This window comes from Ahaetulla prasina, chromosome 2, assembly GCF_028640845.1.
Source record: "Ahaetulla prasina isolate Xishuangbanna chromosome 2, ASM2864084v1, whole genome shotgun sequence".
NCBI lineage: Eukaryota > Metazoa > Chordata > Lepidosauria > Squamata > Colubridae > Ahaetulla > Ahaetulla prasina.
In genome coordinates this window covers 94,701,699-94,728,337 of record NC_080540.1, presented here as the reverse complement: position 1 = coordinate 94,728,337, position 26,639 = coordinate 94,701,699, and the positions used below count along the sequence as shown (strand labels likewise).

At 37.3% G+C, this 26,639-nt stretch overlaps 1 protein-coding gene across 1 annotated transcript in view; it reads left to right on the top strand.

The window, feature by feature from the left end:
- Nucleotides 1–26,389, top strand: part of TGFBI (transforming growth factor beta induced) — a 51,677-nt gene extending 25,288 nt beyond the window's left edge. Inside the window, exons 4-17 of the mRNA XM_058167104.1 lie at nucleotides 1,651–1,808; nucleotides 2,701–2,865; nucleotides 3,630–3,776; nucleotides 3,933–4,074; nucleotides 6,647–6,859; nucleotides 7,994–8,131; nucleotides 9,579–9,715; nucleotides 10,407–10,543; nucleotides 12,601–12,731; nucleotides 16,352–16,476; nucleotides 17,910–18,012; nucleotides 20,309–20,388; nucleotides 21,651–21,675; nucleotides 24,975–26,389. Coding sequence (XP_058023087.1) covers nucleotides 1,651–1,808; nucleotides 2,701–2,865; nucleotides 3,630–3,776; nucleotides 3,933–4,074; nucleotides 6,647–6,859; nucleotides 7,994–8,131; nucleotides 9,579–9,715; nucleotides 10,407–10,543; nucleotides 12,601–12,731; nucleotides 16,352–16,476; nucleotides 17,910–18,012; nucleotides 20,309–20,388; nucleotides 21,651–21,675; nucleotides 24,975–25,015 — 1,742 coding nt within the window. The 3' untranslated portion in view covers nucleotides 25,016–26,389. The remainder of the gene's footprint in view (nucleotides 1–1,650; nucleotides 1,809–2,700; nucleotides 2,866–3,629; nucleotides 3,777–3,932; nucleotides 4,075–6,646; nucleotides 6,860–7,993; nucleotides 8,132–9,578; nucleotides 9,716–10,406; nucleotides 10,544–12,600; nucleotides 12,732–16,351; nucleotides 16,477–17,909; nucleotides 18,013–20,308; nucleotides 20,389–21,650; nucleotides 21,676–24,974) is intronic.
- Nucleotides 26,390–26,639: the final 250 nt, after the last annotated feature.

Below are 26,639 nucleotides of genomic sequence, written 5' to 3'. Positions count from 1 at the left end.
GTGTTTTCAGCTCACGGCGAAAGGTCCGAAGGTCGGGCACTTGGCGTAGGCCAGGGGGAAGTTCGTTCCAGAGCGTAGGAGCTCCAACAGAGAAGGCCCTGCCCCTGGGGGCCGCCAGCTGACATTGTTTGGCGGACGGCACCCTGAGAAGACCCTTTCTGTGTGAGCGTATGGGTCGGTGGGAGGCATGAGGTAACAGCAGGCGGTCCCGTAAGTACCCGGGTCCTAAGCCATGGAGCGCTTTAAAGGTGGTAACCAAAATCTTAAAGCGCACCCGAAAGACCACAGGAAGCCAGTGCAGACTGCGTAGCAGTGGTGTTACGTGGGAGCAACGAGTGGCTCCCGTTACTACTCGCGCAGCTGCATTCTGGACTAGCTGCAGCCTCCGGGTGCACTTCAAGAGTTAGCCCCACTAACTCTCAGCACCACCTTATTGCTTAATTATTGCTTAATGATTTTATTCTAATTGAGAAGTAACTCTAACCCTAACCAGAGAACCAGTTTGATATAGTGGTTAAGGCATGAGATAGAAACTGGTTCCACCTTAGGCACAAAGCCAGAGGTGGATGACTTTGGCCCAGTCAGTCCCTCTCAGCCTTAGGAAGGAGGCAGTGCTAAGTCACTTCTGACATTTTGTCAGGAAAACTACAAGGACTTGTCTAGGTGGTCATCAGGAGTCAATACTAATTTGATTGCGCCATAGAAGAGAAAGAGAAAAAAGAGAGGGAGGGATGGGAGAGGGGGGAGGGAAACAGAGAGGGGAGGGAGGGAGAGGGTGGGAGGGAGATAGAATAGATTTTATTTATTTATTTATTTATTTATTTATTTATTTATTTATTTTGTCACAACAATATATGTAGGTATCATACAAAAAGATTATAGAGTATATAAACACATATATGAGTAAATATAGGAGGTATAAGCATATATATATATATATATATATATATATATATATAGGAAGAAGAAAAGAAAAAAAACAATAGGACAGGAATGGTAGGCACGTTTGTGTGCTTATGCACACCCCTTACGGTCCTCTTAGGAATGGGGTGAGGTCAATAGTAGAAAGTTTTTGGTTAAAGCTTTTAGGATTATGAGAAGAGACCACAGACTCAGGTAAAGTATTCCAAGCACTGATGATTCTGTTACAGAAGTCATATTTTCTGCAATCTAGATTAAAGCGGTTGACATTAAGTTTAAATCTATTAGTTGCTCTAGTATTATTGCAATTAAAGTTGAAGTAGTCTTTAACAGGAAGGACATTACAATAGATGATTCTGTGAGTTAAACTTAGGTCTTGTCGAAGGTGACAGAGTTCCAAGCTTTCTAAACCTAGGATTTCAAGTCTGGTGGGATAAGGTATTTTGTTGTTTTCAGAGGAATGGAGAACTCTTCTTGTAAAATATTTCTGGACACGTTCGATTGTATTGATGTCAGAGATGTGGTGAGGGTTCCAAACAGGCGAGCTGTATTCTAGAATTCGTCTAGCAAATGTTTTATATGCTCTGGTTAGTAGTGTGGTGTTTTTGGAAAAGAAAAATGAAAAAAAAAATGAAAAATGAAAAATGAAAGTGTGGAGTTTTTGGAAAAGAAAAATGTTCTGAATTGACTATGACTTTGCTGAAGAGAAATGCCTTTTATTTTTAACAGCTTTGCCACTTGTCAATCTTTATGAGACACTTGGTGTTGTCGGAGCCACCACCACTCAGCTATATTCTGCCAGCTCTAACCTGAGTGCTGAAATCACAGGGCCTGGCAGCTACACAATCTTTGCCCCCACCAATGAGGCCTGGGCGTCATTGCCTGCTGTAAGTCTAGGGCAGCCATATTTTGCTCAATGTGGGTGGAATTCCTCATGTGATAGATCTCTAAACTTGGTTTTAACCAATCATTATGAATACAACCAAGATAAATGAAACATTTGCCTTGTCTTTATCAGAAATATTATTTAAATATGCTTGACATCTGTTAAAAATATAAGATTAGGTGGAATTATGTAAGATATGTGTAGCAAACTATATCCACTCCAGGCTCATGAAAGCTAAAAACAAGCTAGACTGTTAGAATATAGAAGATGAATATCAGATTGGCAATCAGAAAGTCAGTTCCTTTTCTTTATTTTGACCCAATATCTTCTACAAAGAGACAAGCACATCAGACTAATTAAAGCAGTATTGTGGTATCCCCTTTCTTGCACCTGTTGCAGTGTTGTACATCTGCTTCAAAATGAAAGAGCTTGTGGCATAACGTTGCTATTCAGTGCTTTCATCAATCTAACGAAAGCAACAAAATTCTGTGGATATTGTTGCAGTGAGCTGAATATGTAGTTATTACTGTACCTCTTCATTAGCTTGGTTTCCTACTTGGAAAGGCAAAATGAAAGAGGTGAAAGCCACCTCAACATAGTGCCTCCAAATCATTTTGTTACTTTACTTTAATGCATTTAATGTACTTTGGTGTATCGAGTTGGAAAGGGAAGCAGAAATAAGGAAAATTTCTGTTAAGAAAAATGTTGAAAAATGTTGAGATAGCAACTGCCGTTTTTCTGGCAAAGCTCTTAATTTTCATTCTAGGGAAACTAGTACAGTTCCCCACCCCCTACTGGGGGCAGATAGAAATAGTCACGTAAAATACATAGGCCCAGATCTGGGATAGGATGCTCAGAACAGCCAGCTCTTTAATATGATTTCTTGATCTTAGGAAGTGTTGGATTCGTTGGTGAGCAATGTCAATATTGAGCTGTTAAATGCTCTGCGATATCACATGGTGAATAAACGAGTCCTAACTGATGAGCTAAGACATGGACTTTCTCTTCCTTCGATGTACCAGAATATTGATATCAAGATTCATCATTACCCAAATGGAGTAAGTATCTGGTAAATTTACAAATACAGCTGGGCACAGACTTTGTCTGGACGAAGATAAGTTTATTTTGTTCCTACTTTGAATGGCTTAATAATGTAGCCAGTTATATTAATGTAAATTAGCTTTCTATAGTATGATAGCCAAAAAATGTAGACCAGATAAGAAGACTAGCTTTTTTTATCTGGAGTTTCTACAATGAAGAAATGCTTTAAAGAGATTTCCTCATACCCATTATGATAAATATATGCAGCATTTAGGATGTTTTTAGGAATGCAAAGATTAAAACTGAGCACAGCTGCCTTTATTCACATCTCTCTGCAGCCATATAATATTTTCATTACAATATATAATTTAAACAAAGACTTAAATTATATTGAAAGAGAAGGTGGGAAAACTTCTAGGGTACATTGGTGTAGAGTGAATATAATACAAATTATATGAAGGAAAAGCAGTGAATTATGTATGCATCAGTTTTTACAGTGCCTTGTGTTTAGATATTTGTGTTTAAGTAAAAAAAAGTTTTGAGTAAAAAGCCATTCTTTGAATTATGAGTTTTTATTGAAGTTAAGTTATTCATTTTAAAATAGCTGTTTGTAAAAATTATAAGATTCTTCAAAATATTCTGACAGATCCACACAAGCAATCACTAGATTCATTCTCTCTTAATGATACCCCTCCTGTGTTGTGTCATCCTTCAAATCAACCTAGACATTTAATGCCAACAGTATATTTATTTCCATTTATTCCTGTCCTGCCCATTCCAGATTGTCACTGTTAACTGTGCGAGATTACTGAAGGCTGACCATCATGCTACCAATGGAGTAGTCCATCTGATAGACAAAGTCATTTCTACAACTTCCAACAGTATCCTACAAGTTGTAGAGATTGAAGAAACTCTTGAAACTCTTAGGGTAAGTTCATCTCAAATGATCCCAGTCTTATTTCCTTGCACCACTGCAAGTGGGAAATGAGATCACTTTCTTGAAAATTTGTGTAATCGGCAACTTTGTTACTGATAGATTTATTCTAACATAAACCGATTCTCTTTCTTTTCCATTTATTTAAAGGCTGCTGTAGCAGCTGCTGGTCTCAATAATCTTTTAGACAGTGAAGGTCAATTTACATTATTAGCGCCAACCAATGAAGCTTTTGAGAAGATTTCTAAAGAAATGCTTAACAGGATCCTGGGAGACCCAGAAGCTCTAAAAGGTAAATAACCATAATCTAGCCATAGTAATAATAGAAAGTCTATTGCTTTCGCCAGAGATTTGATTCTATATGGAAGCTAAATGTATTTTTGAAATTTACTACAATTCAATCCTCTTTATTCTCTTGAGTCATAGTGAGACAGTAAATGATGGTTACAAGTTATAGGAACTATACTGAAGTATAACACTTATCCTGAGGATTATGAATGGCCATTTAGCTTTCATTATAATTCATCCTTTCAGAAATATAGAAATCACATTTCAACATTCTCTTGGCAAAACTGAATCTCCCTTTGAATCTCGTTCTTTTAAGATGTCCTTATTTTCATAAGAAATAAATACTTGTATGGGAGAATTAATCAAGTATTTAAATGTTATAAGCATTAATATTAACTTATAAAGACATGTATAGTATGAGATCAGTTTATCTAATGTACCATTCATGAAGAATGTTGATGTTTCTCAGTTATGAAATCCAATTAAGAAATTTTTTTTAAAAAAATATTGTGATGAAAACCTTATTTAAACTTCTAATGAAATTGCATTTTATTTCTACCATGTGAAAGCAATGTATACTCGGGTAAACATAGTATATGTGAATGTAAATATACATATGTGCGTATCACCTATAATCTAAGGCAACATTCCCTATTTAAAAATGGTCTGAACCTAATCACTAGGCTATTTACTCATTCGGACAAATGAAACTACCTTTGGGTTTTAACTAGCAGTTCTAAATAAAGAATTGTGCCACCTATTTTGAAATCTAATAAAACTCTAATCATGATGTCTGTTCTCACCATCTAGAGCTAAGATAGGCAAAAGCTTTGATAATGTTGCCCCTTTTTCTCTCTGTTTGATTGTTATATCAACAAATTATATATGAATAGAAGGGAACCTGACTGGAGTAATACATTGCAATGTTTGCATATTTCCCTACTACGGTGGTGGCTCTTCCTAACTCTTCTTCCTCTTTTGGTATACGGTATTTATATGAGTCACTGCTTTGGTGATGAGCTTTCTTCAACCCTTGTGCTGACTTTAAGGCAGGAATGGAGAGAGGAAACCATGAGAAAGCTCTGTCAGCATTGACTCATTACTAAGAAGGCAGATGCAGGGGAAACTGGGCAAGCTGGTCAGCACTTTCTATGGGGGAAAAGATGAACAATAGCAATCAGCATGTTGAATGAAGTATTTGATGACATTAGATGGGCCTCATAAGCCTCTGTGACAGCAAGCTGTATTCTTTTTATATATTTTTTAAAATAAATAACTCTCATTCATTTCTAAAGCCAAAGCATAGTATAGTTAGATCAGTTGTCTGCGCTTTTAAATGGAGAAACAATCCTCAGTTTTGCCAAGGATCTGAACAAATCATAGTTGAGAAGGATCTTATCTTTAGGAAATAAATGTATCTGATTTTGTATATGTAACTATACTATACTATGGAAGCACTTTTTAGAGAAGAAATATTTTTGTAAATTGTAAGGAAGGCTTAGAATGAATTTGAAGACTACAGGCAGTTCCTGGGTTCTTAAAAATGGGTTCTGTTCCTAATCCTGTCTTTAATTTGAAATTGTACGTAAATTGGAACTCATATTTATGAATAGACTGCCTATTAATAAAAAATGACAGACGGCGTTTTCCTTCCTTCAGCTGACAAATTGCTGATGCTACGCAGTGTTTACATGAAATGCTGAAAACTCCTGAAAACAGGCAGCATATTAAAAAAGGCACAGCTACAGGGGTTTATAAAAACATTGTGCAGCATCAGTGATTCATTGGCTCAAGGAAGGACAACACTGTCTGCCATTTTTAGTGATAGGCAGCCCATTAGTAAGTATGGGTTGTTCATAAGTCAGATGTTTTTAACCTGGAGACTGCCTGTATTGGAGTCTCTGGCTACATAATGATATTATTTCAATATACAAGTTTCTATCCCTCATTATTCTTGTTCCAATAATTCCAACAATTGTTACAACAAAGGAATTTCACCTCTATTGGGCAGGGCATACCTCTTAGACATATGGCTACAGAATGTGATTATTCTCTGCAAATAATCATCCCCCATTTATGGATGATGATGATGATGATAAGAAGGTTGGGCTTGGAACAAGCAACTGATTCCTCCTTGCTCAGACTAATAGAATTCCTTCCTTGTCCTTAAATATTGTATTTACAATTGATTTGCCTGTATGATCAGGCTGGCTAGAATTGATTTGCCTGTGTGACCAGGCAGGCTGGAGGCTACAAGCACCTCTTTTTTTATATATACAGTGAACTAAAACAATGAGCCTATCTTCCTCAACCTATCTAGCCAGATACAATTCTAGGAGTTGTAGACTCAACATATCAGGAGGGCATCGGATTGAAGAAAGCTATACTGAGCAATTTGCAAGATTTGTTTTAGCTTGACTATTTTGCCTATTTATAGACAAAAATGTTAAGCACGTCAGTCTGCCATTGTTCTGAAATACTATTTAATTTTCACTCCATGGCTTATGAATCACTAGAAGAGATGTGCAAGCTACTTTAAAAAAAATTCCACTTACTGTCTTCTATTCCCCCTATAGCACTACTGAGCAACCACATCTTAAAAACACCTATGTGTGCTGAAGCTATTATTGCCGGTTTATCCATGGAAACCCTAGAGGGTAATATGTTGGAAGTAAGCTGCATTGGCAATCAGCTGATTCTCAATGGAAAGTCCATCATTGCTGACAAGGATGTAATGGCAACAAATGGAGTGATACACATGGTCAATGAGCTTCTCATCCCAGACTCTGGTAAACAACAACAACCACCTCCTCCTCCTCCTCCAACGTGGTTTATGGAACTAGTCATCTTTGCCTATTTAAAATCAATGTGTGAAATGGGAAAATGAAAATTGCACATAGCCCATGGCCATGCTATAATGTATGCTTCCTTGTTCATAGAGATTCTGATCCTTGCATGTTCCCTACGCTTTTGAGAAGCGATTGGTATTGTTTTAAAAAATTGCAAATTACCTTTTAGGCAGACATAACTATGAAAATGGGCGAGAGACTATCAGGCCAAAACTAGATATTTTACCGCTGACAAGAGTTGTGTATGATTAGGAAGATGATTTACTTCATTAAAAAAATTACCATTTTCAACTTCTGAAATGAAGTTAAAAATTGGGAAAATAGGGAATGACAATAGTAATTCTTTCTGTTTAAAGGAAACATGGAAGAAACTAAAAAAGTGAAGGATTATTTGCCTTTGAATAATTTTGAAACTGTTTTGATCTAAATTTAATTAAGCCTAGGTTACACTCATTGAAACCATTGGAATTAGTCATGACAAATTAGTCATGGGAGTCCTTAAGGGATTGCGTTTTTCCAAGAATCTCTACCCACCCAACGAGATCAAGTAGAATGGGCATGTTGCAAATAGCCAAAGAGTGTCAGCTGACAGGGACCAAAAAATGACCTTTTTCCACAGTGACCCCCTGCCCTATGGAATATCTCCCCTTTGGAGATTAGAGTGGCCCCGACCTTAGTCGTTTGTAAGATCCTAAAAACCTGGCTATGTTCCCATGCCTGGGTTGCTGAATGTGTGTTTCTTGTCTGTATTGCTAACTGGCCAAATATCTTGCTCCCATGTATCTGGGTATTTTTAGTGCTTTAAAATTTTTTAGAATTTTTAATTGTAATGTAGTATTTTCTGAATTATAAGCTACCCAGACTCATTAATTGAGAGGGGCAGCCATAGAAATTGAATATATAAACAAAACAAATAAATGAAAAGGAATGCCCTATTGAATTCACTAAGCGCGCTTAAGTATGATTAATTTTTTTAGTTTCAACAAATACAATCCTGCTCCATCAAGTGTTATTTTAATATTATAATAATTATGAAATCCATTTTGACATCTGTTGTTGTTATTTTAATTGAAGCTAAAACTCTGTTGGAGTTGGGGAAGGAATCCGATGTTTCAACATCTATTGACCTTTTTAGACAAGTTGGTCTCGGTTCACATCTTACTGGGAATGAGCGTTTAACAGTCCTGGCTCCCATCAATTCTTTCTACAAAGGTTTGTATACTTAAACTCTTATACAGTGGGATCTGTTTGTCATTAGTGCCTCATGTCCAATCAACAAGCTGAAATGGAGGGAGAGGAGGAAAGCACACACCCCTTTCTGTGCCTGGAATTGTGCCGTTGGATGTGCCTTCTGCTTGAATTAACTCCTAAGAATAATTTTTAATTAGTAGGATTGCATTACAAAACCATATGCAATCCCACTCTTCTTTGCTGGAATTCAGGATTTATAATAGTTCTAAATCATACACACACATACATGCTTTCCTAAAGTTGATTCTTAGCTAGCTAAAACAAGGTCATATATACATAAGAGAGTCAAAATGTTAAACTTAAATTGTCAAAGATTTAAAAATGACCCAGTGTAGCTCTATCATGCTAAAAGAGATTGCTGATCAATTGTTGGAGCAGTGGGGCAGAAAACTGGGGGAAAGTGGCTAAAATAGTGTATACAGCATCCTAAATATCCTCAGCATATAATTACATATATCATATCAAAGTGGGTTTTAGTGCATGCAAATTTACATGACAGCAAACGCTTCCAGATACAATAGATATGTTCTAAGCTATTAGCATAAACTGTAAGCTTTCATGACCGAATTGTGTAGTATAAAAGTACTATAAGTAAACAATAAATAAAATAAATTGGGTGGTAGATTGGAGAATGTCAGTTCAACGTATCTAGAGACAGTGGTGGGATTCAAATAATTTAACAACCGGTTCTCTGCCCTAATGATTTCTTCCAACAACCAGTTCACCAAGCTGCTCAGAAAGTTAACAACCGGTTCTCCCGAAGTGGTGCGAACTGGCTGAATCCCACCACTGTCTAGAGGCCATCACAATGCAAAGTTTTTTTTTTTAATTTACATTTATATCCCGCCCTTCTCCGAAGACTCAGGGCGGCTTACAGTGTATAAGGCAAAGTCCCCAATTATTTGGGTTTTCATACCACCATCACCATGCCCACCACCGCCAAAACCCAGAGTGGTTTTTCTTTCTCTAAGAATATCTATCTGGTAATAGCATAGGAGGAACTGAAAGTGGGTGGGGAGGAGTACATGGGAAATTGTGAGATTTCTGCTGTAAATAGGCTGAAAAATGCAATTGTTCATTACTTAGAATATCACAGAGAAGGAGGGGGAGAGAAAGTTGGAGGAAATGCTGATTTTGTTTCTATGACCTTCTCATGCAGAGGCATCCACAGGATTGGTCAAAATGATGAAAGCACTATTGCAATGTCAGAACATATGCCCTTTGATTATGTGTGTGCAAATTCTCGATGCATGTGCAAAAGGGCAGAGTTTGCACTGTAGCACGGCTTTTATGATTTGCCCCTTTGTCATCTCCTATAGATGCTTCTGTCTGGATGTATTTTAAAATGAAAGCAAGTGACTGTGTGCTGATCTGAATGTATGGATAATGGTTTTATTTTTATCTGCAGATCATAGTCCTTCAGCAAATAGAAATTTGCTCCAAAATCATATAATCAAAGAGCAGCTTTCTTCTAAATACCTTTTCCATGGACAGAAGCTAGAAACTTTGGGTGGCAAAGAACTGAGAGTATTTGTGTACCGCAATGTATGTTTCTCTTTAATAATTACTGCTAGTTTGATATTTAAGTCATATATCTTACAATATTTTTAAACATACACAGTACCCAACTGAGAGATCACTATTATGTTTCATGCTATAATATGTCTGCAACCTGCAGGTTACAACTTTCCCCCCAAATAACTCTTGGCAGCATATATAAAGATATTCCTTGTTTATCTTCTCAACAATTCTCAAAGATTGGTTTCATCTAGGGATTTTATAACAGAGCAAGGATTTTGATATCAACCTTTATTTTACCTCCAATAACTTATCTGTAGTAGAAGACACATTCTGTTCCTCATTCAGAAAAAGAGCTACTTATTTTTATCTTTCCTTTTCACTGGATTTCAAACAATGTAGAATTGATCAGCAGAATGCAACCGGGAACAAATGTATATCAAACCTCTTTCTTAAGGAGGCTTAACCGCACTTCCTTTTTATCATTTTAGTGTAACTTTTGGGGAGCCTTCATCATTTTTTTCTAGAAATTTGTGGCTTCCTCACAACATACTTTGAAAGCCCATAGGGAAGTGCAAATAGAAGGGTGATGTTTATTTTCATTTATTCATATGATTTAGATAAATAATAGGGGCAGTTGCATTTGGTCCTGATTAAGGATCAAACTTAGCAAAATTTCACAAATTCCACATTTACTATGATGCAATCCCTTCTGTAGAATCTCTGCATAGAAAATGCCTGCATCGCTGCTCATGACAGGAGAGGAAGATTTGGTACCCTGTTTGCTATGGACAAGATGCTAAGTCCCCCTATCGGAACTGTTATGGATGTGCTCAAAGCAGATGATCGTTTCAGGTAATAGTTTTCCTTTCTGCTATTATTGTACAAGCAGTAGAGTAGGAAAAAGTTTTGCTTCTGTAAGGATTGTTTGGAGAAGCTTCTATATTTCAAAACATACAAATGCATACAAATGCATATGTATGTACAAACATAACTTATGTTTTAAATACAGATAGTCCTCGACTTACAACAGTCGATTTAGTGATCATTCAAAAAAGTGACTTATGGCCATTTTTCACACTTATGACCATTGCGGCATCCCCATGGTCACATGATCAGAGTTCAGGCGCTTGGTAACTGACTCATATATATGACAGTTGCAGAGTCCTGGGGTCATGTGATCACCTTTTGCAACCTTTGGACAAGCAAAGTCAGTGGGGAAACCGGAATCATTTAATTCCGTGTTACTAACTTCACTTAACAAATGTGGCAAGGAAGCTTGTAAAATGGGGCAAAATTCACTTAACAAATGTCTCACTTAGCAATAGAAATTTTGGGTTCAATTATGATTGTAAGGTGGGGACTACCTGTATGTGTTCCTGTTATATATTTAAAAAAAAAAAGCATGCCACATGAGTTATTTTTAACTGTGTAAGATTACTGGCTCATCTGATTCATTATTGCCTATATTGACTGGTAGTGGCGCTTCAAAGTTTCTGAGAAAAAATCTGTTTCATTTCTTCTAATGCGCCTAATGCAGTCCTAAATGACATTTGTTTTGTTAAAATATTGGCACACAACTTACAGCCAAAAGTTGTAATCCTTCTTTATTTGAGGATGGATATTTGCAAAAAGATAACCATAAGCTTACCAAGCCTGTTGCTACCTGTTAAAACTTACATACAAGCTGTGTCCTATGACAGCAAAGGAGAATAGGATAGCTGTGTACAGTTCCAACATCTTCCTATGCCTCACTTCTTCAAGCTGATTAACATAAAGAAGCTTTGACCCTTGAGTTATAGCTTTCACAAGTCTGTGTGTGTGAGTGAGCGTGTATGCATGACCACCAGGGGTGGGTTCTACTTACCTTTGCTACCGGTTCACAATGGGAGCGTGCGCATGCATGGGCTTCTGCACATCACAGAAGCTTCTTCGCATGCGCAGATAACCCTTGATGATGTTGGGGTGAGTGGGCGGAGCCTCCCGACGGTTTTACTACTGGTTCTATAGAATCGGGCAGAACCGGGAACAACCCATCACTAATGAGCGTGCATGGGGACAACCCATCACTAATGAGAGTGCACTAATGCATGCATGGGGGACGGGGGACGGGACAACTGGATAGAAATATGAAACATACACTAACTCCCTCTTCCCTTTCTCCCTGTTGTGCTATCAGCTGTTCATAGACCTATGCTACGGGAAGTTGGGCCTCTTAGAGGTTCCTTTTTTGCTTTTTAAACTTTGCTTTTTAAAATACATTTGGTGGTTTTACAGATTTACATTCAGCCTTAAGAAAAAAACTATTTTCACAGTGTTTAGACAGGAAGTCAACCAGTGACATCTTTACGAGCAGTCAAGAAGTCAAGATAGTGGTTACAACCACAGTCTAAAGCCATCATTTTTTTAATGTACATCAACATACAGTACATAAAAAAAGACAGGACTTTGATGTTGAAGTCACAACTGCCATATTAATTATTATTATTTTTGAAACCTCACGCAGACTTCTCTGGAGTTAACCAAGAATGTTCACTGAATACTTTTTGAATCTCTGACATCTCCAGCAAATTTGCCAGAGAGGCCACTTAGATGCTTTTGTTCTAATGAAAGCAGTTTGGGAACTGCAAAAGTCTCTGTGGATCAGGCTTCTCAAAAAATAAAACAACCAATCTGCAGGGAAATCTTAGCTTAAGCACTTTGCTCCAGTTCAACAATTTATTCAACAATAAGTATGTTATTCAACAATAAGTATGTGAACTCTGACAATTAAATGAAAGAAGAAGTCACTTGCTCAGGAACTTCATGTAGAGATTGGGGCCACTGCATTGTAGCTGTGATATTTTATACTGCCTTTGGAAACTTGCAATTCTTAACCAAGGATTTCTGTTCATTTGTGATTTTTTTTACAGTACCCTGGTGGCTGCCATCCAATCTGCAGGCCTAACTGAAACACTGAATAGGCCAAGATCCTTCACAGTGTTTGCACCGACAAATGAAGCTTTTCTAGCCATGCCTCAGAGGGAGCTGAACAGACTTATGGGTAACTTCCCAAGATCTTATTGATCAATTATATTTATACTACCTATTCTTAGCCTTCCAGTAAACTTCCAATATTTTATTTTGTTTCAGCCACAAAAATGCACAGCTTCTGTTTGATATACTAGTGAAAAAACAGTGTTCACAAATATTATTAAACTAAAACATAGGCAGAGGCTTTTACAAGTTAAGATACTCTGTTAGTCTTTGTTACATTAGCATTTATTTTTTATAAAATTGGATGTATTTTTCCTTTCTCTCACAAGAAAAGAGTGCACTTTTACGAACTCCACTAAAATAATGACCTAGAATAGTTATATTTTTACGATTACTCATAAATATATGTGTTAAGATTTTCCTGCAACCGATCCACATCCATTAATAGAAATGATTCACCCACTGAAGCATAGACTATACGTGCACAGATGATTGTGAAGTCATCCAAAATTCCAGTCGTTATCCAGATATTTTCCAGAAATAATAATATGGTCAAAAATGTGTAGGTTCAATATAGTAACATCATACATATTAGCTGAAATGGTAACTTGAAAATAATCAATATGAAACCATATTAGGAAATGACACATGAATATTTCAGTTGTCATCTTTTGTGCAATTAATGAAGCATTCAGGCTTGTGCAGAGAATATCTAATTATGGCTTCGAAATAAGAATAAGAATAATAAGAATAATTTAATTTCTATACCGCCCTTCTCTCTAAGGACTCAGGGCGGTTTCCAGCCAGGTAAAAACACAATAAAGCATACAATATACAGTTAATATACAGTTAAAAAAACCATTAAAAAACCCGTTAATTAAAATACACATTAAAACCATAAAAAAACCATGAAAAACCCAATTAAAATTACTAATCATTTTATGCCAGCCCTGCGCGGAAGAATAAATACGTCTTCAGCTCGCGGCGAAAGGTCCGGAGGTCAGGAAGCTGTCGAAGTCCTGGGGAAGCTCATTCCAGAGGGTAGGTGCCCCCACAGAGAAGGGTCTCCCCCTGGGGGTCACCAGCCAACATTGTTTGGCTGACGGCACCCTGAGGAGGCCCTCCCTATGGGAGCGCACAGGTCGATGGGAGGCAAACAGTGGCAGCAGGCGGTCCCGTAAATAACCCGGTCCTGAACCATGGAGTGCTTTAAAGGTGGTAACCAACACCTTGAATTGCACCCAGAAGACCACGGGCAGCCAGTGCAGCTTGCGCAGGAGAGGTGTTATATGGGAGCCATGGGTAGCTCCCTCTATCACCCGTGCAGCCGCATTCTGGACCAGCTGGAGCTTCCGGGTTTAGAAATAATATGAATTTATATTTTATTTATTGAAAATGAGTTTTGAGACGTCATAGTAAAGCAGATACCAATTTATGAGCGCTGATTATCCCTTGTAAGCTCCTAGTGCAGCATTCTGCATATTTGTTCTATTGTTTAGAAATACTTTATAATTGGTTTGTATCAGGGGTGAAATGCTCCCGGTTCGGATCGGATCGGATTGCCCGATCTGGTAGCAATGGCGGGGGTGGTTCGGAGAACCAGTAGCAAAAATCCCTGCCCCCCATACCCCCCCTTGGCCCGAAAAAATGCTTTTAAAAGTAAAAAAAAAAGCCTCTGATGATCTTGCGGCTCAGCTGGGATTGTCAGAGCCTTTTGAAAGCATTTTTTGTACAACCTCTTCGGCTGTACAACCTCTTCAGTTGAGTTGCCTGATCGTCAGAGGCTTTTTTTTCTTTTAAAGACAAAAAAAATGCTTTTAAAAGAAAAGAAAAGCCTCTGACGATCAGGCAAATCAGCTAGGATCGTAGGAGCCTTTTAAAAGCATTTTTTTACAACCTTTTTGGCCGAAGAGGTTGTAGAAAAAATGCTTTTAAAAATAAAAAAAAGTTGGCCACGCCCACCAGTCACATTACCCCCGCCCCCCACCAAGCCATGCCCACAGAACAAATTTTACATTTCACCACTGGTTTGTATCTACTATAAGCAGTTGTGATGCTGAAACATCCCAGGAACAGTCAAAATGTTCTTGTGCTTTATAAGCAAATGTTTAGCTTACACTTTCTGAAAATGATCAGTCATAGGTAGGAAAATATAGAAGACAAACAGACTTGTATAAGAGGGGGAAAAATTACACTGACTGTTTGAAGTTACAATGGGACTAAAAAATGTGACTTACGATCATTTTTCACACTCACTTCCATTGCAGCATCCCCATGATCACATGATCAAAATTCAGGTGCTTGGCAACTGACTCATATTTATGACGGTTGCAGTGACCTGAGGTCATATCATCACATTTTGCGACCTTCTCATGAGCAAAGTCAATGGGAGAAGCTAGACTCATTTAACAACCATCTTAATAACTTAACAATTGCAGTGATTCACTTAACAACTGTGTCAAGAAAGGTTGTAAAATGGGGCAAAATTCATTTAAAAACTGTCTCACTTAGCAACAGTGGTCTAATTCCAATTGTAAATCGAGGATTAACTATATAATTCTACATAAGAGCAGTGATCAAATTCCCTATGTATTCAACTAGACCTCATTCTCAGCTATGGACAGTAAAGTTCTATGAAACAAGCTGGTCCATAGAATGTCAGATTTCTGACTGTCCATGTGATACTTTGAGTGGAGTTGAGGCCACTGGATTTTGACTGACTTGTAGGGCTGTATCAAAAATCTGATAATCATAGCTAAACATATTAGCAATATAAATGTGATATAGATGGTATTGTAAAATATCTGCCTCTTATTGCTTCTGTATCTAAAGACCTTAACGTTTTATCTTCAGGAAATTCACCATTATCCTCAAATTCACAGTGCCCAGATAATTCAATCATTACTTCTGAGCCCAACATTTTCCCAGAGATCAAAGATGAATACTGCTCTTTCATGCTAAATATAGTTACATGTCTACCAGTCTTTGGGCCAGGGGGACTGAATTGTATAGATATGTTTTAGACTATATCAACTTCCATTTGAGATTCAGTTTTACCTTTTTAAAAAAATGAATAGTGTTTGCTCTCAATCTTCCAGCTATTTTTGGCCACACTTAGAAACTTTTGCCAGAAAGCAAGTTTATAAACCAGATGCAAAGACTCAGTGTCGATGTGTGCCGCCATTTTCTTTTATTTAAAAATATGCAAGGAACAGGAAAGAGCAGCCAGTTATGTCAATGTGACAAAACCAAATGGTAAGGCAGGTGTTACTCCAAGTCAGCATTTGAACTAAAAAAGAGCACAATTTGGCCTCTTTTATAGGTTTCTCCAAATTCAAGTCTTTTTGCACTTTTTGCAGCTAATATGAAGAAATGTATTTCTTTCCATTTGGGGCACCGTATCCCTCCTGCTGTTGCACAAAGTGCTCCAGCTGCAGAGTGTGAAACAGTTTATTAGGTAGAAGGAATTGCTAAGATTGTCTAGGGGAATCTTGATAGAAATACTAGATGGGGAAACAGCTGCTTGGTTTAATGTAAAGGGAACACTTTTGATCTTTTTTTTTCTTCTCCTTATGAACACTGCCAGCATGATATTTTGTTTTCTTTCTTAATTGCCATGGAACATGGGAAATAAGCTATAACCCTGAAATATTATTGGTCTCCTCTTGCCTTTCCTTCCTGTCCTAGGTAATGCACAAGAACTTGCCAATATCCTGAAGTACCACATTGGGGATGAAATTTTAGTGAGTGGAGCAGTTGGTGCTGTTGTAAGAATCAAGTCTCTGCAGGGTGATAAACTGGAAGTCAGCTCTGTAAGTTTATGATCTCTCCCTTCCTTTTTTAAAAAAGATTTTTTTTTAAAAATGTAGCTCAGTCTGTCCTAATGCAGTTCAAAGAACAGCTACTAAATTTATATCACCTTTAATTTTTTTTAAAAAGGCCACTAGGATTTAGCAGACTGGAGGTTGCCAGATGGAGCCTCAGGAAGTAAAACTATTAAAGTCTAATGTTAAGGGAAAATCTGTTGTCTTTCCCCAGTGGACATTGTCTTTATAATTGAAGATTAGCATTGATTTACCCTTCCACTGTTTTCATTCTTCCTGCCATGTAGTCTCAAAGCAAGTCCTGCTAGATAGTTGGGAATGACAACTATTTTTTATTGTATTAATTACTTAAGGTTTAGGCAAACTTTTATTCGTATGTTATGGAGAATGGAACTAAAATAAGACTCTCCCACACAGTTCCAGATAATTGAGTTTTAGGGCTACTAATCCAAAGACGTTAAGCAGCTCTGCACTTTTTAATGTTTTTGTTAATTCTGTGTTTGAGAAAGAGTAGTTCAACAATAAAAACCTTGCCTGAAAGCACATCAAGGTATAGTGTTACTTGATAAATTTAATTAGTTCATCAGACTAGCTAAAGGCAGAGGCTTGAAAGCCAGAATCTGTCTTACAGAGAAAGATCAATGAGTTATAACTAGCATGTACTACAGCCCAATCAAAGTTTGGGTGTGGGTGTGCGCACACACACTATATAAACATATAATTACTCAATTTTTCAGTTTGGGCTACAGCTTCAGAGTGGGTTTATAGTGGTATGGCAAAGCAGAACTTTTCTTGAGACAGTGTTATTTTACCTTACCTTTCCCTTTAGAGCTCAAGGCAAAAACAGTGATATTTTTCTTTTCATTTTCTTAAGTTGGGTTAAGAGACTGTGATTGAGAGGTCCTCTGACATGATTGTTTTCTTGCCGACATTTCATTATCCCCAAACTAGGTAACATCACCAGTGCACTGATGGGTAACATTGGGTAATGCACATCTGCTAGAAAACAACAAAGCTCAGATAGCACCAAGGACCCATCATTTCAACTCCAAGCTACAAATATTCTCCTCTATCAGTTGATTGTGATTGGCCCAGAATTATCCAGAGAGCTTTATCACTGAGTGCCTACTTCCGGCCAAGTTTTCACGGCCCCACCCGGCATCTGTGCAAAGAAAAACATGTGTACAACTGACACTGTACTTCTTTGAAACATAGCCTGCTCCAGCTTTTATTTGTGAGAAAAAAATATCCAAAACTAGTCAATAGCACAAGCAACCTTAATTATTTTTTTTTAAAAAGCTGCCCATATGAATAATAGAATCTTTATTTCTATTACATTAGATTTTTGCAAATTAGTTTATCTTCTGTCAACTAAGTTTTTCATATGTTTTGACAATTTATCTCTACTTTTTCTGCTTCAGAGAAACCACATAATAAATGTCAACAAGATGCCTGTTGCCGAAGCTGATATTATGGCCACCAATGGTGTGATTTATGCAGTCAATAATATCTTACAGCCCTCAGGTAGGTTCAGTTTGAGTCCAAGCAGAACACATTTTGCCCTAAATTTGCTTCTCTTCCCTAAGTAGTTAAAGGCACGCTATTATTACCGAACACCAGTGAATTTCTATGTAGAAAGGAAGTTCACTTCCTGCGCAGAAGGAAACAAGCAGGTGTTCCTCATCTTCCAGAGAAACATTAGTGCTTCTGTGTTGTTGTTTTTTAAAACATGCAAATAAAGCATATGCATTTTAAAGTGTGTGTGCTGGCTTTCTCAGAGCAAGATAATAAATTCTTGGTGCTTTGGGAGGAAAAAGAGAACGCCGGGTTCACAAAATATGGTGAATCATTTCCTTTGACAACAATTGTACGTTCTTCCGCAGAGGATGCGCAGAGGTATTCTCCAGGTCAGAACTGGATGGAGATGCCTACTTTTTTTTGTATTGGTCTCTGTAGAGGCTGGATATGGTGGAATGTGGGCAGGTTCTGTCTGCTTCTTGGAATCTCTTTCATGTGGATCAGAAGAACATATTTAGGAGGAAAAAATGATTCCACATATAGTTCAGAAATTATTTCCTTTTTCCATTCAGCATTTGGCACTGGCAGAAGTACAATATGCCAAAATCAGACTAGCAATTCATGATAACATCTTTATTCATGGAATTCTGTCTCTGCTGTCACACGTTGGATGGTAAGGTTGAGACTAGTACAAGACTTTCAAAATTCAGAAGCTCTGAATTTTAGGAATTCTAAGCTGAGCCTAGAATCCCACGCAGAAGTTGCTCAGAAGCAACATCCACTGTTCTTCAAAAAGGACAATCAAACATAGGGAACCTTTTCTTAAGCCCAATAAACTGTAGAACAACAGCTGAAGAGGTCTCTAAAACTGTTTGAATGGAACTGCGATCACAGGGTGTATACAAAGCTTACAAGCCAGCAAGTAATTTGCTCAAGTTGGTTATATACATTATCTGCACCCATTCCTGTAGCTTTATCTGAAACAAAGAATCTTGCCAGACAGAAATTAGTTGATTATAAAAAGAAAGAGCAACCTTTCCCTTGATCAGGCACTTTCACTGGGAATCACACAAAGCAATTCCATGCAGCTTATCAGTGAGTCTCCTCTCTACCAAAGCACTTTTATACACTTCATCGGTTTTCATAATGGCCTTTAGCAAACTCTCTTGAAAGCTCTCTGCTTGGCTTGTAGCTTGTTCTATATGGATTCTAATGTGGCTTTAATTATGTACCTCTGCTGATTTGTGGGTCCTGTACATGTTTGATAGAGGAGAGGGGCAACGAAAAGATCAGGGGTTAACTTCTAAAAAATATCATTTGTTATTCAAACTCTAATGTTACTCTTATGTACTTTGTGACAATCCCTTTTCCTGTCCTCAAAATTGTCAGCATCTTTTGATAATCCATTGAGTTGGACGGTACAGCTGCAAATCTTTCATTTGGTTGAAAAAGTAGACTAAAAAAATGCAAATTCTTGAACAGAGTGATCATATTTATATTCACAACTTTCTGCAGCCAGCAGGCTGACACTAAAGGAATTGTAGCTTCCTCTGAAGCAAAGGCATCAGGTTAGGAAATAGTTATCTGCCTTTTCTATCTGTCCCAAATCAGCAGGATACATCTGGATAAGACTTCCAGCTAAAACCCTGGGAACAAGTTGTTATTATGGTAGGCCTTGCTGAGTGGACCAGTGACTGACTCAGGAATACTGTTAAAAGGCAGACATCAGGCCAAAAGGCGGGTGCAGCTATTATGTAATCTGTGTGGACAATTTTATTATTTATTTATTAGGGCTGGGAAGTGGCTCACCAGGCTAATGTAGCCTGTTATTAACACACAGCTGCCTGCAGTTACAATTACTGCAGGCTCGAGTCCCACCAGGCCCAAGGTTGACTCAGCCTTCCATCCTTTATAAGGTAGGTAAAATGAGGACCCAGATTGTTGGGGGGGCAATAAGTTGACTTTGTATATAAATATACAAATAGGATGAGACTGTTGCCTTACACAATGTAAGCCGCCCTGAGTCTTCGGAGAAGGGCGGGATATAAATTCAAATTTTAAAAAAAAATTGCTAACTCAGACAGGGTACTGATCCAGCAGCACTGTTGAATATTTTTTTTTGCCTGGATTCCATTAATTTTATTGTAAAAATGTGTATTGGTCAACACTGCACATTGCACAAATTCCAAATAAAAATAATAAAATAAAATAATAAAATAAAATAAAGAATTCTGATCTGTGAATTAGAGAATACAGGTTTTTTTTAAAAAAAACTAAATACATTTGAATGTTGTTCTTTCAGCTTCCAAGCATAATGAAAGAAGTGATGAACCTGCAGATCCTTCTCTGGAAATCTTCAAACATGCTTCTGCATTATCCAAGGTATATAGAACGCTATAAAATCATCATATAGCCATTTTTCTAAAATTGTCATTTGATGTTATAGTTATTTGATCAAGACATGTTTTTTGATAAAACCAATAAATGCAGTTCCCTCATCTATGTGTCCACACATACACCCTCACACCCACAAACACATATGCATTGTGAGGGAATCGGAGACAGTTGTGCAAAATCCAGATTCAGTTTTAATCTTTCTGCATATAGAAAATTAGGCTGGAAAGGATTGCTTGAACAGGCTCAACATTTACAATTACAATGAGATTATTTATTTATTTATTTATATCCTGCCTTTATTATTTTTCTTCAGCATATCTAAATGATCCTTACTCCTTTTGTTTTCCCAACAACAACAAACCTGTGATGTAGGCTAAGCTGGTAGAGAGCGACTGGCCCAAAGACATCCAGTCAACTTCCATGTTTAAAATATAGCCTAGTGCCTATCTGCTTTAGTCTTTACCTACAATCTCAGTCTTAATCTTGTAAGTAAACTGGCTTCCTTAGAGCAGAAGGTCACTGTAGCTGTTGACAAACCATCCAGCCTATTTGTCTCTTTTGCTAGATTTAAATCTCACTTTTCACAGGCTAAATAATGCTTTCTCCTTCTATCCTACCCATGACAACCCCAAGATGTGAGTTGGGCTGTGAGAGACAGCTTCTATCCCCCCCTTGCAACACTGGGGGGCTGAGTCTGAGAGGAAGGACTTCTGCTGAGTGGAGCCTTTGTAGTGTCCAAGTCTTCCTTGGGCAATCAGATTGAGTGGGCCATTTCCTGCCCTCTAGAAGCCAGTTAAACCAAATTATTTCAGAGAGCTTTGTTAGTTGAAGAATATTACAGGAACTGGTTTTAGAGATAGCCTGTAATCCTTTTAATTGCTTTATTATGTACTGATTACTAACTCCGCAATGGATGTTTTATGTTAGTACACTTCTGAGAATTGCTAGATCGTAGGAGGCTACAATTTCAATTAAATATTTTCCAACCTTACTTGCAAGAGCTACGGAGCCTGTAATCCAAAATATCCCCCTGGATGCTCTGTGCTTCTGCAAGAATTCTTTTCTAATGGAAGCTCTGTGTAGCTCAGAACGACTCTGAAAGTTTCCCTAACAGTCTGAAATTGTTTTGGAGTTGAGTGAAGGGGACAGCAAGAAATGTCTTTGAAAGGCACCCAGATACTGCCTGACTTTCTCTGGGTTTGGACCTCTATTTCTTCACTGATGTTTTTCTCTTTTGTTCCTGACAGATTTCGCTAAGGGATGCTCGGCTCGGTATGTGACATATTCTGGCTTCTTTAAAATGTACTTTTATAATATGAAATAAGATTATGGTTTTTCTTCTTGGATATACAAGTGCAGGCATTCCCAAAGGAATGGGGAAAAATATATTTGTTTTTGAAGTGAAAACAAAACATATGGCTATAATGGGTCTGTGTCACAATACTTCAGATTTTATCTTTTTTTTTTTTAATAATCACAGTTTGTACTACAATAATTTGTATAACAATAGTTATAGCCATTTGCTGTGCAGCCAGATGGAAATCTTCTAAAAAATGACTGGAATGGGAAACTCACAAGACTCACTGAGAAACACTGCGGTTAGGAAGCTATCTCTGCAACAGCATAAATCCTTTTGTATACAGCACCACAGCATTCCCTGAACTCTCATTAGCCTTAGACTGAGATATGCAATCATTTCTGAGACATATTTGCACATGGTAGCCCAAAGTTCAGCTGTATTTATGAACAGTGTATATAGGAAGGAAGGGGCACTGATTGAAATGATTTTATATTTCAATTTGTAAGCTGTTGGAAGATAATGAATGGATGCCTAAACAAAATAATAACTTTATGAGAGCTGAACGGTTTCAAATTCATATGCTAGGAAACATAAGTAGAACAGTGCTATTTTATGCAACTTATGTTCTTGCCAGAGGCATTATTTTGCATGAAAGAGCCATGGTGGTGCAGTGGTTAGAATGAAGTACTGCAGGCTACTTCTGCTGACTGCCAGCAGTTCAGCAGTTCAATTCTCATTGGCTCAAGGTTGACTCAGCTTTCCGAGATCAGTAAAATGAGGACCCAGATTGCTGGGGGCAATATGCTGACTTGGTAAACCACTTAGAAAGGGCTGTAAAGCACTGTGAAGTGGTATATAAGTCTAAGTGATATTGCTATTGCTATTTAACTGGCCACTGTGAAGACAGAAGCTGGACTAAATTCACCTTCAATCTGGTTCAACATGGATCTTCTTTACAGTCTTGCATAATCTTTACACACACAGGAATACATACACACTTTTGCCTCTGGTGCAATCACCAAGAAGTAAAATTGTTAAGAATCTCGGCACTAGCTTGGATTGTATAACTTTGCTTTAAGGAGCCACTATACTATTAATTCTCTTTTTGTCAAATACAGCTTGGCAAATATAGCCAAGGGAAGATGAGGCAAAGACCAGTCATGATCATATCACACTGGCATGAGTATCTGAGCCAACCTGCAAATGATTGTAGTATGCCAAGACAGCAGATATAGAACGCATTACCCACGTTTCAAAAGAATTGTTTGTCATAATTTATAAAAATAGACTTGTTTATGTTTAAGTATCATTTCCTCTCTCTCACCTCCACCGATTAGCTCTACGTTGCATAACCTGACAGGTTTTCATTCACTGCTGTTTCCAAAATCCTGCTCTGATTAGTTAGACAGCATCTGATGAAAGAATAAAAGAATTCCTAACAAAATTTGAATCCACGAACATCAAGAAAATAATGAAAATAACTGCCTGAGGCCAAATATCATATCTATGAATCAATTGTCTATATGACTTAATCATTAGTCTTAATCTTCATTGTCATTCAGTGATGAGAGTCTCCCTATCCAAACTGTTAACAAATTTGTTTCTTTCGTCTGCCAGAACCTAAGAGTAAACTTGATTTAGCAATGCACCTGAACGAAAGGTAGAATTGTTAAATAGCAAAATGGATCGTTACTTCAGACTATGGCTACTTGACATCTTTCTTAAACTATTATTTGGAAGAGTTTAGCAGTCTTCAGTCTGCTCAGAATTCTGTTAAATCAGAAAATGCAATACAAGCATAAAAGCTAAGCTAATATAATGGCTCTTCTTAAAGCGCACTCCTCCTTTCTCTCTTACCCAAAGTGCTTTTTCAAGAGTCAGTTGGATTTTCTATTTTTTTCTGTTTTGAAGATGTTTCGCTTCTCATCCAAGAAGCTTCTTCAGCTCAGAGCTGGATGAGAAGTGAAACATCTTCAAAAGAAAAAACCAGAAAGTCCAATTGCCTCTTGAAAAAGCATCTTTGGGACAGCCATGACCTGGATGACTGAGAATCTCCATAGACACTCTCTTACATAAACACATACACAAGGTCTTCCCCATGCCCACAAGGACACAGAAGATGGATTGGACAGCAGCCTTCAGAGGCAGCATAGAGGATAGCAGCCTCTCATTCTTGGAAATCTCTTTTCTGCTCCCCAAGCATCAGTAAACAAGCTTTCAGTAAACAAACAAAAGCTATACTATTTTAGCGAAGCTTCCATTGCTCTTATCATTGACTTGATAACTTCTCCTGTAACACTGTTTTGTAGAATTTAGACATTGCCCAGAATCTTGGGTTTGGGGCAGGTTATAAATACTATCAATAATTAAATAAAATAAACATCCTAATTTGAATATTACTACCATTTTCTTGATGGAGAAAAAAATATCCCTGTCAGATGCATTTTCATAAAAGGCATTGACAAGATGTTTTAGCATGTACATTATTCTGACATTGCTATTTAAAAATCTGTTTAAAAGCTACCACATCAAGGAAACCAGCTCTAAACTCATTTAGAAGATTTTTTTTTAAAAAAAAAATATTTCTCCCACTTGCACTTGTAGTGAGTATAATTGATTCTGTCATTTTATTCCTTCCTAATTCTGCTCCATGTCTAAACCTGATCTAAGATGTGGATCAGTGAACGTTCTGTTGATCATTGGACATTATTAGAGTTGAATAGTTTTCCAAATAAATAGACGGTAGACAAACTAGACTAAAAGGAAACAAATTATTGCAAGCCTAAAACTTCCATATACCCTGTTAACTCTTCAAGGTAGTCCAGACAAGGAAACTCACATTATAAATAATAATAATATTTTTATTATAAGGTTATAGTAACAGAATCTTGTAAGTCTGACTGTACTTCCCTCCCTGCCTTTTAAATTCCAGATAGCTAGGCTGGGGGTGTTGTCCTTTCTAATGTGCTTATTCTATCTTCAGCTTTCCTTTTCACCCAGATTTTGTTTATCAGGCTGTTATCTAGGCTCAGGGCAATTCCTCCTGTCTCTGTCAAGGTTATCCTCATAGATCATTACATGCTCTTAACAACATAGTCTATGGTTAGAGAATTATGGGAGCTTCGATCTATTGCATCAGGAGTATCAATTTGCCTGGAACAGAGACAATACCTGAATACTGAGTTTAATTTTTGTGAAAATTTCTGTGCAGAGATCAAATAACATGGCTTGTGTTTTAAAGCTGCTTCTGCTTTTTTCCCTTTTTTTTCAGCTCCTGTGTATTCCAGATTGTTAGCCAGGATGAAACAGTAAAGTGACAGCAAATCTACATGTCAAGCACAATCAAGGCTTCAGTTGATTTTTACTGTGGAAAGCAAAACCCAAATTTAAACAGAACAAAGCATCACCATGTAGGTGGAATGTATCTTAATACAGAGGTTTTCTTCTTTTTGAAGTGAAATAAAAGAAAGAAAATAAAAGCCATATAGCCAGACACAGCCAGACACACCCATCACTTTATAAGATTATTTTGTCCTCAATAGCGGATTATTTAGGAAATATCTATTCCAAAATTATTAGGCCATATGAGCTTAAGCAAAGAAAAACCCCAAATATTTATAGGTGCTATCAAGAAGAGAATCAGGCGTCATATGCTAAGCTCACCCATTAAACTGTTTAGCCCAGTGCTTTCTACTTCACTGAACAAAAGTCGCGCTAGTTCTCAAAGGAACAGCTTTCCTGCATTTTCTGATGGAACTTGTTAGCTAGTGTCAGTGCCTTAGATCTTATGTATATAACCTTGCTCTGTTCCAGTGAATAGGTTTCTTCCATAAATTATTTTTTTCAGTGATTTCTACAATTTATTTGAACTTTAGCTGCAGAAAATGAAGACATTGAACACTCTTAGTTTAAATAATTCTCAGGTTGACTTCCATTTTGTTTGTCTATATTCTCTCTGTAGACCAAATTGCAATCCTTTAAACTATACTTTCATATTCTCTTCTAAAACAATTGCTAGAGATCAAGAGCCTAAACTATTTTTATGTTCTCAAGTCCAATGGGATGAATGGTCAATTTTTGTAAGGTTCAAACAATAGGATTTTGCTTCTATATAGTTTTGCCAAGGAATATTTTTGGATAGAGTCAGAGAGCCATTCATGTACATTTACTGTATACTGGCAGAATCATTACTTTCTCTTTACATATTAGGAATCTTTAAATTGTACTGCTCTTTTTAAAATTGCACTCTTTTTAAAAAAAAAAATACTGTAGAATAAACTCTGGGTTTAAGATTCTATCTCTATTTCTGGTTTGAGGCTCACAATCTTCACATCCCTACAATTTGACTTTTCTCATAGGTGTCCGGAGAGGGGAGGGGAGGCAAGAGGGGAAAAATGACAGAATATGCATTATGACATGGTGATGCACAACTCATGGGTTTCGTCTTACATATCTTATACACATTTCATAACAGTTTTGCCATTGACTGTGGTAGAGGATTTTAATGACCCTTTTTGTGCAGTTCCAAAGGGATCGTTTGAATTTTCAGCTCTAGTATTGTTATGAAAAGGAAGCCTGAAACTTCATGATGATAATCATACCCTTTTCTTCTCAATCGCAATAACTTGGAATTACATTTGTATATACATATTTTATGCAAAGTAAAATTGAATTTTGTCAATTGAATGTGGCTCTGTCAGTGACAATCCAAATCTGGGTTTCTTTCTGCTCTCTCTCTCATAGTGTGCCATCTCCAGATCTGATAAAAAAAAACAACAGCAACCCTTTTTAAAGTTTAGAATTCAAAAGGCTTTTGCAATGTCATGCAAGAGGCTGTTCTCCAAAGCCACTTTGGCAGGTACAAGGTATTGCATATGTTGGCATAAGCTTTCTGAAAGGTGGTCTATAATCTTACACTGTATGATAACCAAAAGCA